General features: G+C 38.2%; 2 protein-coding genes across 2 annotated transcripts in view; one reads left to right on the forward strand and one right to left on the reverse strand.

Annotated features, from left to right (window-relative positions):
- LOC122074410 (DEAD-box ATP-dependent RNA helicase 5-like) overlaps positions 1–6444 on the forward strand; it is a 25418-nt gene extending 18974 nt beyond the window's left edge. The window contains exon 5 of the mRNA XM_042639231.1: positions 6413–6444. Within this exon, the coding sequence (XP_042495165.1) occupies positions 6413–6444 (32 nt within the window). The remainder of the gene's footprint in view (positions 1–6412) is intronic.
- A 1260-nt stretch (positions 6445–7704) lies between these two features.
- On the reverse strand, positions 7705–11956 carry LOC122074688 (coatomer subunit epsilon-1-like). The gene is made up of 7 exons (XM_042639633.1): positions 11704–11956; positions 11494–11583; positions 11053–11204; positions 9278–9413; positions 9037–9192; positions 8834–8913; positions 7705–8162 (listed from the first exon to the last, which is right to left on the reverse strand). Exons 1-7 carry the CDS (start codon positions 11863–11865, stop codon positions 8069–8071), a joined length of 870 nt encoding a protein of 289 aa, XP_042495567.1. The 5' UTR covers positions 11866–11956; the 3' UTR covers positions 7705–8068.
- Between the last annotated feature and the right edge of the window lie 497 nt (positions 11957–12453).

Genomic DNA, 12453 nt, shown 5'->3' on the forward strand with positions numbered 1-12453 from the left:
GCCAGTGCCAGAAAAGACGGGAGTGCCCAAGCCGTGTACATGCACCTACCATAAGGCTATGTACGGATAAAACAGGTATTATATCCGTATTTTAAGGTATATACGTATGCCACATCGTATGCCTGGGGTGGGGTTCATGCCGAGGTCCGAACCCGATCAAAATCCCAAGTTTTGGTCCTCAGGTGGGTAGGACAGGTGGGTGCACCCACCTGAGTGACCCATCCAAGTGCACTGTTCACTTATTAGGAATTATATATAAAGCTTTATGATTTTCTCTTCTTTCCATTTATTACCCCCGTACGTTGGTGAGAAAAGTAAAGAGGAGAGAGAAAAGAAAGGGAAAAAGAAAGGAAGAGAAGGAAGAGGAAGAAAAGAGGGATTTCAGCGGCGCCGAAGCTCGATCTTCCCATTCCGGTGCCGGGAGAGTGATCTTCAACTCTAGATCTACAGTTGGAGGTAAGAAAAGTTGGGTTTTGTGAACATTCACCATACCCAAGCTTTAAACCCTTGATTCAAGTATGGTTCCTAGAGATCTTGTAAAACCCCTTTGAAATGATGAATCTAAGGTTTAATAGATGATTTATGTGTTGATCTTGAAGGATTTGAAGAGATATTGACAAGGTGGAAGGAACATTGTGGGTTTGAAGTGATTTGGAGGGTTTGAAGTGATTTGGAGGGTTTGAAGTCGTTCTTGAGCAAAGAAGGTAAGATGGGTTTCCCTCACTTGAATCTAACCTAGATCTAGGTTAGAACCATCCTATAGGACCTTGAGGGTGTGAAGAATGGGTGGGGAAAAGCCCCATTTGAATCCCCAAAGAATGGAGAAAGTTGGGAAGAAACAGGGTGTTTCCCGCCAAGACCGGTGGATACAATCGGTGGGCCCCTACCCGCCTGTGGGTACCCACCTGAGAAGGCAGGGGGGCCTTCGGGCCCAACCGGCGGGCCCTACCGGTGGGCCCAACTGGCGGGCCCAACCGGCGAGCCCCTACCCGTCGGTCCTAGCAGGGGCCCCTGGCCCAACTGGCGGGTACAATCGGCGGGTCCAACCGGCGGGCCCCTACCCGCCAGTCCCAACCGGTGGGTATATCGGTGGGCCAGACTACCCACCTGTCTGACCCACCCGTGTGGCCCCGAAGGTGATCCTTATGTCCGATCGAACCCAAATCGGACGTGTAACCTTCTTTTGACGTTCTAAACACGATTTTGACATCGGATTTCACTAATTTTGATCCTAAAATGGTGAAGTTCTAACCCCGCTCAATTATGTTAGGTTCACCAAATCCGACCCGATTCGCACCGGATCTCACCCGTATCAAACGGGAATCCTCATACGCTACAGGTAAGTGGGGAGAGGATGTTTGGCCTTGTTTCAAGGCATTGTTTGGCATTCATTTAAATATATCTAGTCTAGTCATGCCATCATGAATATGCTATGTAGTCTAGTCATTCCACATATTAATGTGCATATGTGCTATGTTTATTTTTCAATTGCCAATTGAATGAGATGTTTATATGTTGACTGTGGACATCATTGTACATGATGCATTGATAGACTAGATGCCGTAGCCGGCTTGGAAACGAGTGCATTGGTGGCCCGTGGAATGGGACACGGAGGCACTATGCAATCGTACTATTGTCATATAGGAGCATGCGGTATTAGGATTTTCACCATCCCGTGCTACGACCCTTCCCAACAGGGGTTAAGGTGTTGGGTTATCATTTGGGGGGAAGCAGGGGTCGCGGGTGTCGGACACTGTGGCGGTTAGGCATTACGCCCGACGGGTCATGTAGGACAGTCGACAACCCCGGTGGTACATTCAAGAGGGCCAATCGTACTGCTTTTAAATTGCTGGAGTCAGCACCTTTATTTTCAGTCATTTACATTTCTGTTGAGAGCCGGTGGACGGCATTGTCTTTATTTTTCCGAGTACTCACGGTGGGCCTTCTCCGACAGCCCTATGGGCGTATCGCGGGAGGGAGTTCGCGGCTCGTACCCAGAGTATACGCGCACTGTGGTTGTAGTAGCACTAAAACCGAGGACTTAGTAATGTTGCTTAGGTGGATGTGATTTAAAATGTATAGCATGGCATGTAGTGCATATGATGTGTTGTGATGTGTGGACTGCTGTGTGGTCCATCTTTCTACTTACTGAGCTAGTGAGCTCATCTCACGTGTACACCCCTTTTTATATGATTTTACAGGTCATACATCTGAGGAGCATGGGGTGGGTCCCACAGTCGAGTTTCCTGAAGAGGACTGGTGGACCCCTGAGGAGTTAGAGCACGGCGCTGACTGCTCGTGCTAGAGCTGTGCTGTGGGACAGCAGTTCTGAGGCCGAGCTGAGCTCCACCTTTGAGGCCGTGCTGAGCTCCACTTCTGAGGCCGAGCTGAGCTCTTCTATGTGATGCCGAGCTGGGCTCAACCCTTGATGCCGAGCTGAGCTCTAGCCTTGATACCGAGCCGAGCTGTGCACTCTGATTGTTTTGATGATTTCCTGTATATACTTGATATATGAATTGTACTTTTATTGTGTAATTATCATGCCTTCGGGCCCACATGTATATAATTATTTTATCACAATTCGGGTATCAAGTATATGGGATTTATTCACAGGTAAAACTTAGACTTTCGCTGATTTGATGAACTTATATTAGTTGTGCGTATGCTGTGGTGGAATACAGTATCTGATGATCCTGGCAGGTTTGGGTTAACCGGTGTTAACTCGGTCACCGCTCCGGTTCAGTGTGAACGGGGTGTGACATCAAGAGTGTCAACCGGAACTTCATACTGATCCACTCAAGTTTCTGCAATTACTGTGAGACTTCTTCTAACTTTTGAAAAGTACCGCCATCTTTGGATGGACAACATCTTCTAGGTTGATAAATCCCTATTTAGTTTTTCACTTGTTTGGACTTTAACCTTTCTTTGATAATGTCACATTTGGGTGAACATTAGCAACTTTGCTACTAATCATTATTCTTTGTCTTTTTAAACAAAGAAGACTTTGATTTGTATTATATTACAATAAGGTTGAACTTTACCACTTTGGTGGATTCCACCCAATCTTATTGTAATAGTCTGCAAATTCATTTCGGTAGCTAAAACAGAATAACCCTATAGCTCTGATACCAATTGTTGGGGATTCTTTACCATATTAAACATATGAATAACCCTATAGTGTTTAAAATACAAGAATCATCAACCAATCATAAAAGATTAATTATAGGTGTAGTCCCTAAACCAAGAACAATAAAGTATCACATCTTAAAATACATAACCATATAGATTTACCATATCTATAATAATCAATGGGACAATCATGACATGAACCATAAATGGGAATAGAGAAGTACCTATGTCCCATGAACATAGATCATGAACCTCTGTCCCATGCATTGTTAGCAATTCGGCCGAATAATTCGCGAATTATTCGGCCGAACCGAATTTTAAAGAATTTTATCAAAAATTCGGACCGAATCCGATTTAAAAATAAAATTCTTTAAAATTCGCGACTTTTTCAAAAATGAATATAATTCGCGAATAATTCGGACCGAATCCAAATTAAACCGAATTATTCGGTCCATTTAAACATTATTTTAAAAAAAACCAAAAATAAAAAAATAAAAAAATAAAAACAATTTTTTTAAAAAAAAAACCCCAATAAGATTTTTTGACCGCTTTTTTGACCGAATCCTTAAATTAATCGTCCGAATTATTCCGAATAATTCTCCGTCCGAATAATTCCCGAATCCGAATTTGTTAACTATGGTCCCATGTGGTTAAACATTACTCCCATGAAGATGACAATGACGAATTACGCAAGTGGAGTTCTTCTACTGAGATCTTCTGCAGCCTCTTACTCTAGGGTTTCCTTTCTTTCTGTGCACTTGCTCTTGTGAGAAAGCCGTGCTCCGAAAACCAATAAGGCATTAAGTAAAGTAATAGCTGCAGGGACCGTCAGTATTCTATTTATAATAGAATCCCTAAAACCCTATTTCACTCTCACAATGGAAAGAGCTAGGAGTTTCCTAATCAGAGTGAGTCTATAATTGCTTGGGCCCAATGGATCAAACGGTATCAGTTAAGCCCACATAAAAATCCTAACAATCTCCCACTTGGGCTACACTGATACTGATGTCTTTCCATTGACTCCTGACCAAATAATCCCAAGACTGAACACCACTCAAACAAACTTTGATCAAATCAATAATCTCTATTGTTGAACAATAGTAGAAAATACACCTCAATATACGGTATATAACTATCTAATGTTACAGACAATAGAAAATTATCAATCCAAATCGCCTGGAAACATATATATAAGGAGTTGATATCATACCTGTGATCACATGAAATATACATTTCCTTATAGGTCCTTTCTTGATCTAAATATCAGCCTACCTTGAAAACCTCACAGGTAGAAAACTTTGATATTAATCAACACTTGGCAAACTGCCCTTTTCTTGAATTAATATCTTACTTTGGCATACTGCCTATGGCTAACTGCCACTTCTATGGATTTGGGTTAAATACCACCATAAATCACAAACTTTGGCAAACCGCCTGTGGTAAACCACCACTTCTTTGGACATAGGCTAAATACCACCATACATCACAAATTCTGACAAAATATCGTCAATTACCTTGGCTAAGCACTGCCAATAAATCTTAACAAGCACAGCCTTTAAACTTGGACTTTTACCACCATGATATCTTTGGTTAAATGAGATCATAAAACTCCCACTAACCAAGCATGTCAAAAACCTCAATAACACCAATGTCAGAAAATATGGCTCTTGAGTACTTTATCGATAAACTTGTATGACATCACCTTTGGGTAAATGTTACCTTTACCTTGGGAAACACACAATTGAACTGAATGTACCACTTTGGTGGGTTTCACTCATTCCTATCATGTTTTTCACATTAGAGATGAATATATGTACAGAAATGTATGCTTTAATGTGTTTCTTACACAATCAGAGACAACACAAACAAATGAAGCATAAATGTACATAAATAATTCAGAGAACAGAATTTAAGATAAAATCAATTCAAAATTACTCCAAAGTCATTATAAACTTAATAGGGTAATAAAATTGTTCCTATTTCCCTTCAGTTGTGCTTTTTTCAGCAACAACACCTGTTTGGGTTTCCTGAGAGCTAAAACCAGATCAAGTAACCCTAAGAATCTCAGGTATGAATCATACACACCAAATAACCGGGCTAGAAAATTTAATATGTACACCTAGTAGATAAACTACACAATAAATGTACATCTAGCAGATAAAACACACAAGAGTCACAACCGTAACTACATTCCTATCCTTTGGGCTAAGAATGTACTGGTCCTCTTGTAAATCCAAATTTACTATGAAAATGCAATTACTTTTATCACATGTGGGTTTAGAAACCTCTAAGTTATAGTCATTTCCATACATGTATTTTCTTTAACTTGGGTGACATCACCTTTGGGCAAATGTCACCAACTTTGCTGCGCTTGGAAAAACTATGAAATAATAGGATGTGCCACTTTGGTGGATTCCATCAAATCCTTTCATAGCTTCCTAGAAATATACTGTGCAGCATAAAATGTGCGGAAGCTCACACCCAGTTTAATTCTAATATATTTATCCATCATAGGGTGTTTCAAACAGAACATTCAAGTACAAAATGACATGAATATGAATTTATTATATATTTCAGCCATAAATCATTATTCAATATCATGATAATAAGAAATCAATGCAAAACTCCAAATAATTCTTTTGCATGAAAAACAATATAGTACACTGAATTTATTCTCCCACTAGCAACCTAGTATACTGACCTTCTACTAGTAACATCCTCCCACTAGCAACCTAGTATACCGAATCTATTCTCCCACTGGTCGAGCCACATAAAATAGCTTAAGATCCATACTTTTATTCTCTCACTTGGTTCGACCAATCATAAATTAATCCATTTATTGGAGAACACAATTCGTTAAATGTGACATACATATAAACTTGTTCGCATATGCCCAAAAACAAAAGAAACCAAACATTTATCAATTAATGTTCATAAATAGGTTTTCAGAGAACAATGGCAGTGTTTAAGAACTTGGTATTGGATTGATCAAAATCGACACTAATCCAACCCAACCAATCCGAATTGATCCAATCGGAATACAAAAAATAACACATTAAATAAACCTATAACTTATGGTCATAGTGATGAAACCCTCATCCACTCTATTGCCATTGATCAACTGTCCAATACCTTTTAGGGCAAAAAACTTTGCTTTAAAAGCATAATACCAAACTATTGATTTGGTTCTTCTAGTATAGAAAACTAGGTCTTTAAGTGCATTTTAGTTTCCGCATTACAATTATATGTTTCTAATCATTTTGTTTCTCTATCTGATCAACAGGTTATGATGGGTGCCATTTCCTCAACTTCTGATTATTGAAACAATGGAAGCCGTTATTCGGTTATAGCTTCTTTTGGAGATTAAATAAAGGTTTTTTTGTAAAGAAATCATCACTTTTTCCCCCATGAAATATTCTCTAGAGTCTTAAACATGAATTTTGCAATCAAAGTTCCAATGATATACAAAATTATTTTTTAAGAGAGGATGTCATAAGGAGTGAGGTCTCCTAGGGTTTTGGCTTCGGATTGGGACATAAATTTTTCTTCTTTTGTATTTGTGGACCTACTTCAGCCTCTCTGCCATCAGATGTATAAACTGCATTGCAGTAATCAGACTATATATTACTTAATTACATGTTAGCAATCTGTGTGTGTTGATGGATAGAGAATATCTTTGCAGTTAAAATTTCAGAAGCCACGAGCAAATCAAACAGAAAAGAAATCCAATGTTGAAAACTGAGTCACATGGGCTGACCTTGGCCAGACATATCTAAAACCAACATCTAACGCACCTAGGCCAAAATTGGGATCAGTCACATGAGCCTGTGCCTGCTGATCATAGTGCTGCACCACCTGAGAGATAAACTTGTGATGTATAATAAGCTGACCATCTACCGAATGGATATAAGGAAGTGAAGCAACCCATCCGTAAGGCAAAATTTGACCTGGTACGAGTAGAGCCCTATACTGCAGGTTAAAGGGTTGACAACTGCTGAATGAATCAAATGGATATGATCATCAGGGTCGAAATTAGCTTCATAGAATTTTCAAAAGCAGAGATTTAAAAATGGATTGTCCCAAACTCTTGATCTGTAAAAAGAGGATAAGGGATTTTTAATTGGCCAGGTTTCCCCAGGCCAAAGTGTGCAATCATCTAATTGCATAAGATGGAGTCACGTCACTGTTGGGGTATAGATGCGTTGGAAAAATGTTTCACTCCTATTCTGATGTACCCAAGTAACATAGCTAGAGAAGAGAGGAATGCAACTGCATAATCAGACATTTTATAGGTCATTGTAAAAATCCAGGTTTGGATTCTCCAACATATAAAGAACTATGAACTCATCAAACCAGAAACAGGGATATAAGATGGCAATGCTGTCGGAGATGGCACTGGTGGACAAGATCACCTATCAGAACAAGGCCTTCACAAGAATGAGATTTTCCTGATATGTTTAGGATCATTGTTATAGCATTTTTAATTTGCTTATCTCTGCTATTTGCCTTAGATCAATGAAGCCCTGCAGGTCTTTGTTTGTTATAGCAAGATTGATTTTTTTTTTGCATAAAAAATTACAAAAGAACAGTGCAATAATTTCTGAAAATATCGTCTCCTACAAAAAGAAGATCAAGGCAAACATCGTTCCACTTCAACAAATAAAATTTGACATCCTTTAAATCATCTTTCTCTATTCAATCCATATATTGCTCACATAAGTTTGCAAGCCCTAATACAGTTTCCGACTACCTAAACTTCAGTTGAAGAGAACAGAGACAAAAGAGGACGGGGCAATACTCTACTACTCCGACAGTATGAACACCAGTAGGTAAAGAAACAGTAATGCAAAAGGGGAAAACAAAACAACTCTACTCAAATTATCTAATAATATTTGGATTATGCAACTATCAGCAGCATATCAACTGACCCACAACACCTTCAAGCAATTGTTTGAACAGCTCTGTCGAAGCTCTCTTCAGCAGACACCATCCGTTTGACAAGCATGTGGTCAGGATGTGAGAGCTTCAATTGGCTGCAGAAGTACATTATAGCAATTAGTCATACCCAAAGGACCCAATCTGCCACCTCACAGCAACATAAGTTTAATGGACTTCCAACATACAAACGATTTAGCACCAGAATTAAGGATGTAAATTAAGAAAATTTGGATCAGAGACACCTTTATCCTAATTCATATCTTATTAGAAAATCTGCCATCCAAATTCAATAAGATATCCAACAGATATTTAATATGAGTATCCAAAGTTGAGTCCGCCAATAATATCTAATCAATTTTACAATATATAAAAATAACAATAAACATATGGAAATAATAAAAATCTGTTTCTAGTTCATGACTTCATGGAAATAATAGTAAATATATTATATGCAATACTTATTTAAAGATTCTTAAATGATTCTCCGTAAACTTAAGTTCTAATTGGAGTGTGTATTTATGGAGCAGATGCATTGGTATCTGAATTCGTTACCAATTTCCTATTATCCAAATAACTATCTACATAAACAGAAACAAAAATTAAATTTTCAACTGTACATTTATATCAATTATCTTCATCTTTCCTTTTCCAGATATCTTGTTAAGTTCCCTCAATGAAAGATCCTCATAAGATTTACCATGTTTAACACTTATAATTTCACAGGCAAGAGAAGGAATAGAGAATATGGAAGATTTTGATAGCTTACCTGAGAAAACGAGATGATTGCTTGCCAAGGTGAAGACTGCATACGTAAAGGTTTGCCAGAGTTTCGGCATCCTTTGCATCCTGTACAAAACATTAGTCAGTGATTAATTTTCCATGTTAAAGAGGAAAATTCATCACTGCTGCAACTCCACATATATGCTCCAAAAAATCAACACTGAAACAAACGTATCAAGAAACAATAACCTTGTTTAGAGCTTCTAGCAACAGGGTTTCGGCTTCATCAAAGTGGCCCATATGCATGCAACAGACAGCCTTGCCATTGAGGACCAACGTGGTCATTGGAAACTTCTCAGAGAAATCTTGAAAGATCAGGTATGCTTCTTGTATCTTTGAACCACCCTGACATCACAAAACAACATGCAAAGATCATAAACAGGAAAAATTATCTCACTTCAAATATACTAACACTAGAACTGTCATTTACCACTGCCAAATTTAGCCAAGCATTTGCAAGTTGGGTTAGCGTGTGGTCCTCATCTATATGTTGCATAATCTTTAGCTGTTTCTCTGCATAATCTGATCTATGCATCTTAAGGAATATTTGAACATTCAGTGCATGCCTAGAAAAGATGAAGCACATCAGGATTACATAATATCGCATTTATTTCACTAAAAGTAAGAGAAAAAGAATGCAACTGAAACCAAGAAAGGAATCAAGGCCCCTCAAAATGACTTAAAAGGAATACATAGTCAACTAAGCTTTCTACCAACTACATGTGGTCAACAAAATGAATCCTGCTCCACTATTCCACCTTAGTTAGGAACTTCTACCACATAAAAAGTTAATTCCTTGCTTCAAACCATGTCGTTTTCAAAATCCACCTTGTCTTCTACAACTTCAAATTGCATCTTATCAGTCCTCACCCGCACAGTTGGAAGACTACACATCACTGAACCATCTGTTGACCTTCTGTTCTTAATACCTGTCTGTATCATAAGTTCCTTCAAATGCATCAATTTATGATTTAAACTTTTCTATCTTGCAACTTATCCATCTCAACATCCACATCTCAGCTACACTCATTTTATGTGTATACCATAGAATTAGGTTTTAGAGAAGAATTCAATACAACGTGGGATGCCTATGGGACCTGATGACAGAAAGGATCAGGAATCAATTCAAACCTAAGACGAAAATCTATCTTTTAAGGTTACAGAACAGTGCTGATCTGGAGCATATCGGGGAACCTAGTGGTCATTTACATGCATACAAAGCAGAAATGAGCAGACCCAGACCCCTCAACCAAAAATAACCAATCCCCAAAAGATAAGCATGTACAGAAAGTAAATGATTTACAATCCATACAGCTCTCGCAAAAGGATAGAACTACAGTTTTGGTGCAGTTGTAATCTATAAGTCTCCACTATATCTTTCAAAAATAGGCTCCAATCAATTAGAAAAGTCATCAATAACAGAAACATCCATTTTGATGTTCACACAGAGCACATGAAGTCCCCTCCCATGTAACACACAATGAAGAACTTGGTATCAGTAAGTTGAAGCCTGAAATAGTGATTTTATAGGGAGGAAAGATGAGCAATATCTACCCCTAAGTTTATGCCTTCTGCTTTCCCCTGCTCTGAGGGCTTCTCAGACTGAGGATGGACACCCTTAAATACTTGTAGCTAGCTACAGATTGGTCTCATAAACTAAACTATAGTCATAGCTTTGTTTGCAGCTAGTCATGCTATTTTTTCCCTTTCCTGGGTAAATATTCACACTGATGATTTAAGATCCTATAATAACCTACCAATGTTCCTTTTTTTTTTTTTTTTCTGGTAAAATAACCAACCAATGTTTACCCAACTGCTAAACTACCTTTATTCCTTATAACAACTTAAGCATCTTTAGCAATAAAAACACTAAGGTATCACAAACAGGATATCTCAACTTACTCTATCTCTTTACACCATTTCTTGCTAAAATGCATTCTACTTAGCTTTACTTTCCTCAGAGATTTATTTATCAAATACATAGATGTTTGTTTCCCAAGGGTTAAAGCAATTCAAAGGAGATGTGGAATAACAATATAATCTACCAAGCCCCACAGAGGACGTTCAATGATTGTTCATTAAAACCATATTTCGAGCAATGTACAGATAAAAAAGAATTAGGAGCAGCTAAAAGATGTTTTATGAATGAATAAAAACTATGGAGTATAAATTCCAAGATTAAAAAGGAGGAAAAAAAGACTTAACAGTTCCATCGTTCCCCCAGCATTGGTGTGCTTAAGAGCCTCATTGTAATCCTGCTCATGCATGTATATGATTCCCGCAATCAACCGTAGAATAGGGTTGCTTCCAACGGCTTGATCTGCTAACCACTCTTGGAGACTCGAAATTGTAGATTCCTGTAGAATTACAAAAAACAACATTCATCATTTACACATTAATACAACGTAAAACCCAATTCCAGTGCACGACTCCGCATGTCGCACAATATGAACAACTGGCTCCAATCAATATAACAGCTAGAAGTTCTAGATTCCAAAATTACACAATTTTAGATCAAAATGGGACACCTTTAATGGTTTGATAAGCAATTATGGAGTTAAAATTCATGAACGGTCCACTTAATATAACTAACGTAAACCACCAGATCTTAAACACCCGAAGGAACGGAAGAAAGAAAAATCAAACCTTATTTTCTGGACCAGAGAGATAAAGCGCAAGCAATTTGATAGCCTGGAGAGGCGTGGGAGCCGAAGAATCGATCTCGTTGATCACAAGCTGCCCAATGTGAATAAGAAACGAAAAATTAAAAAGAAGCAGAAGAAAGAAAGGGAAGTCGGATATTTGTATCGTTCTTCGTAATAGGATGAAATATTGAGGTTTCTAGAGAGGGAGAACCTGATAGCTTCCGAGGGAAATGTAAGATCTATAAACAAGGCAATCTCTCTCGACTGCATCTTCTGAGGAGAGATTGGGAACGTCGCTGTTATTAATGGCGGCCTGATAGGCACCCAAATAAAAGTTGTTGCGAAGGCTGAAGAGATGGTCCGGAGATGCCATGGCTGCTCTGCTAAGCTCTCTTTGTTTTAGATCTGCCTGAGCGCTCTTTCTCTCTCTCTCTCTCTCTCTACCAGCCAGAGGGAGGGAGAATTACGCGAAAATAATAAATCCTGATGTTAATCCCCACGCTTCTAATATAAGCATGGCGTACAATGCGCACATCTTCAAGAGTTTTTTTTTCTTTTGTTTTTTAAAAGCTTAATTATACCCAATTTAGATTTTAGAGACCAATTATAAATTGTTTAAGAATAAATGTGTCATAGCCCATTTAACGATTGATTAAGGCTGTATAAATTGATTATTAGTAGCTCGATTAAATATCGTTATTCAACAAATTATTTATAAATGGGACCATGCCTCGCATATGAGGACCGATTATTTAAACATTCAAGCCATTCTATGCATTTTTTAGGTAATGCCAGATCTCTCATATGCTTACACAAGAACAGAAAAATGTTTAAAATAGCCTCCTTCCTCGTTAGTCCCTACTATTGAAAGATTTGATAGGCCACTCACATAAAAAAGGAGGGAACCTCTCCCTTTAAAATAAGAATCCTTAAACAATATACAAACTTCTACAAAACCAAA

Source organism: Macadamia integrifolia, chromosome 3, assembly GCF_013358625.1.
Source record: "Macadamia integrifolia cultivar HAES 741 chromosome 3, SCU_Mint_v3, whole genome shotgun sequence".
Classification (NCBI taxonomy): domain Eukaryota; kingdom Viridiplantae; phylum Streptophyta; class Magnoliopsida; order Proteales; family Proteaceae; genus Macadamia; species Macadamia integrifolia.

Coding starts and splice junctions, on each gene's coding strand:
- LOC122074688 (XM_042639633.1), bottom strand. CDS start 11,865: ATGGCATCTCCGGACCATCTCTTCAGCCTTCGCAACAACTTTTATTTG. Junction 9,193..9,277: donor CTTGGCTAAATTTGGCAGTG/GTAAATGACAGT, acceptor TTGTGATGTCAG/GGTGGTTCAAAGATACAAGA. Junction 8,914..9,036: donor TGCTAGAAGCTCTAAACAAG/GTTATTGTTTCT, acceptor TGTTTTGTACAG/GATGCAAAGGATGCCGAAAC.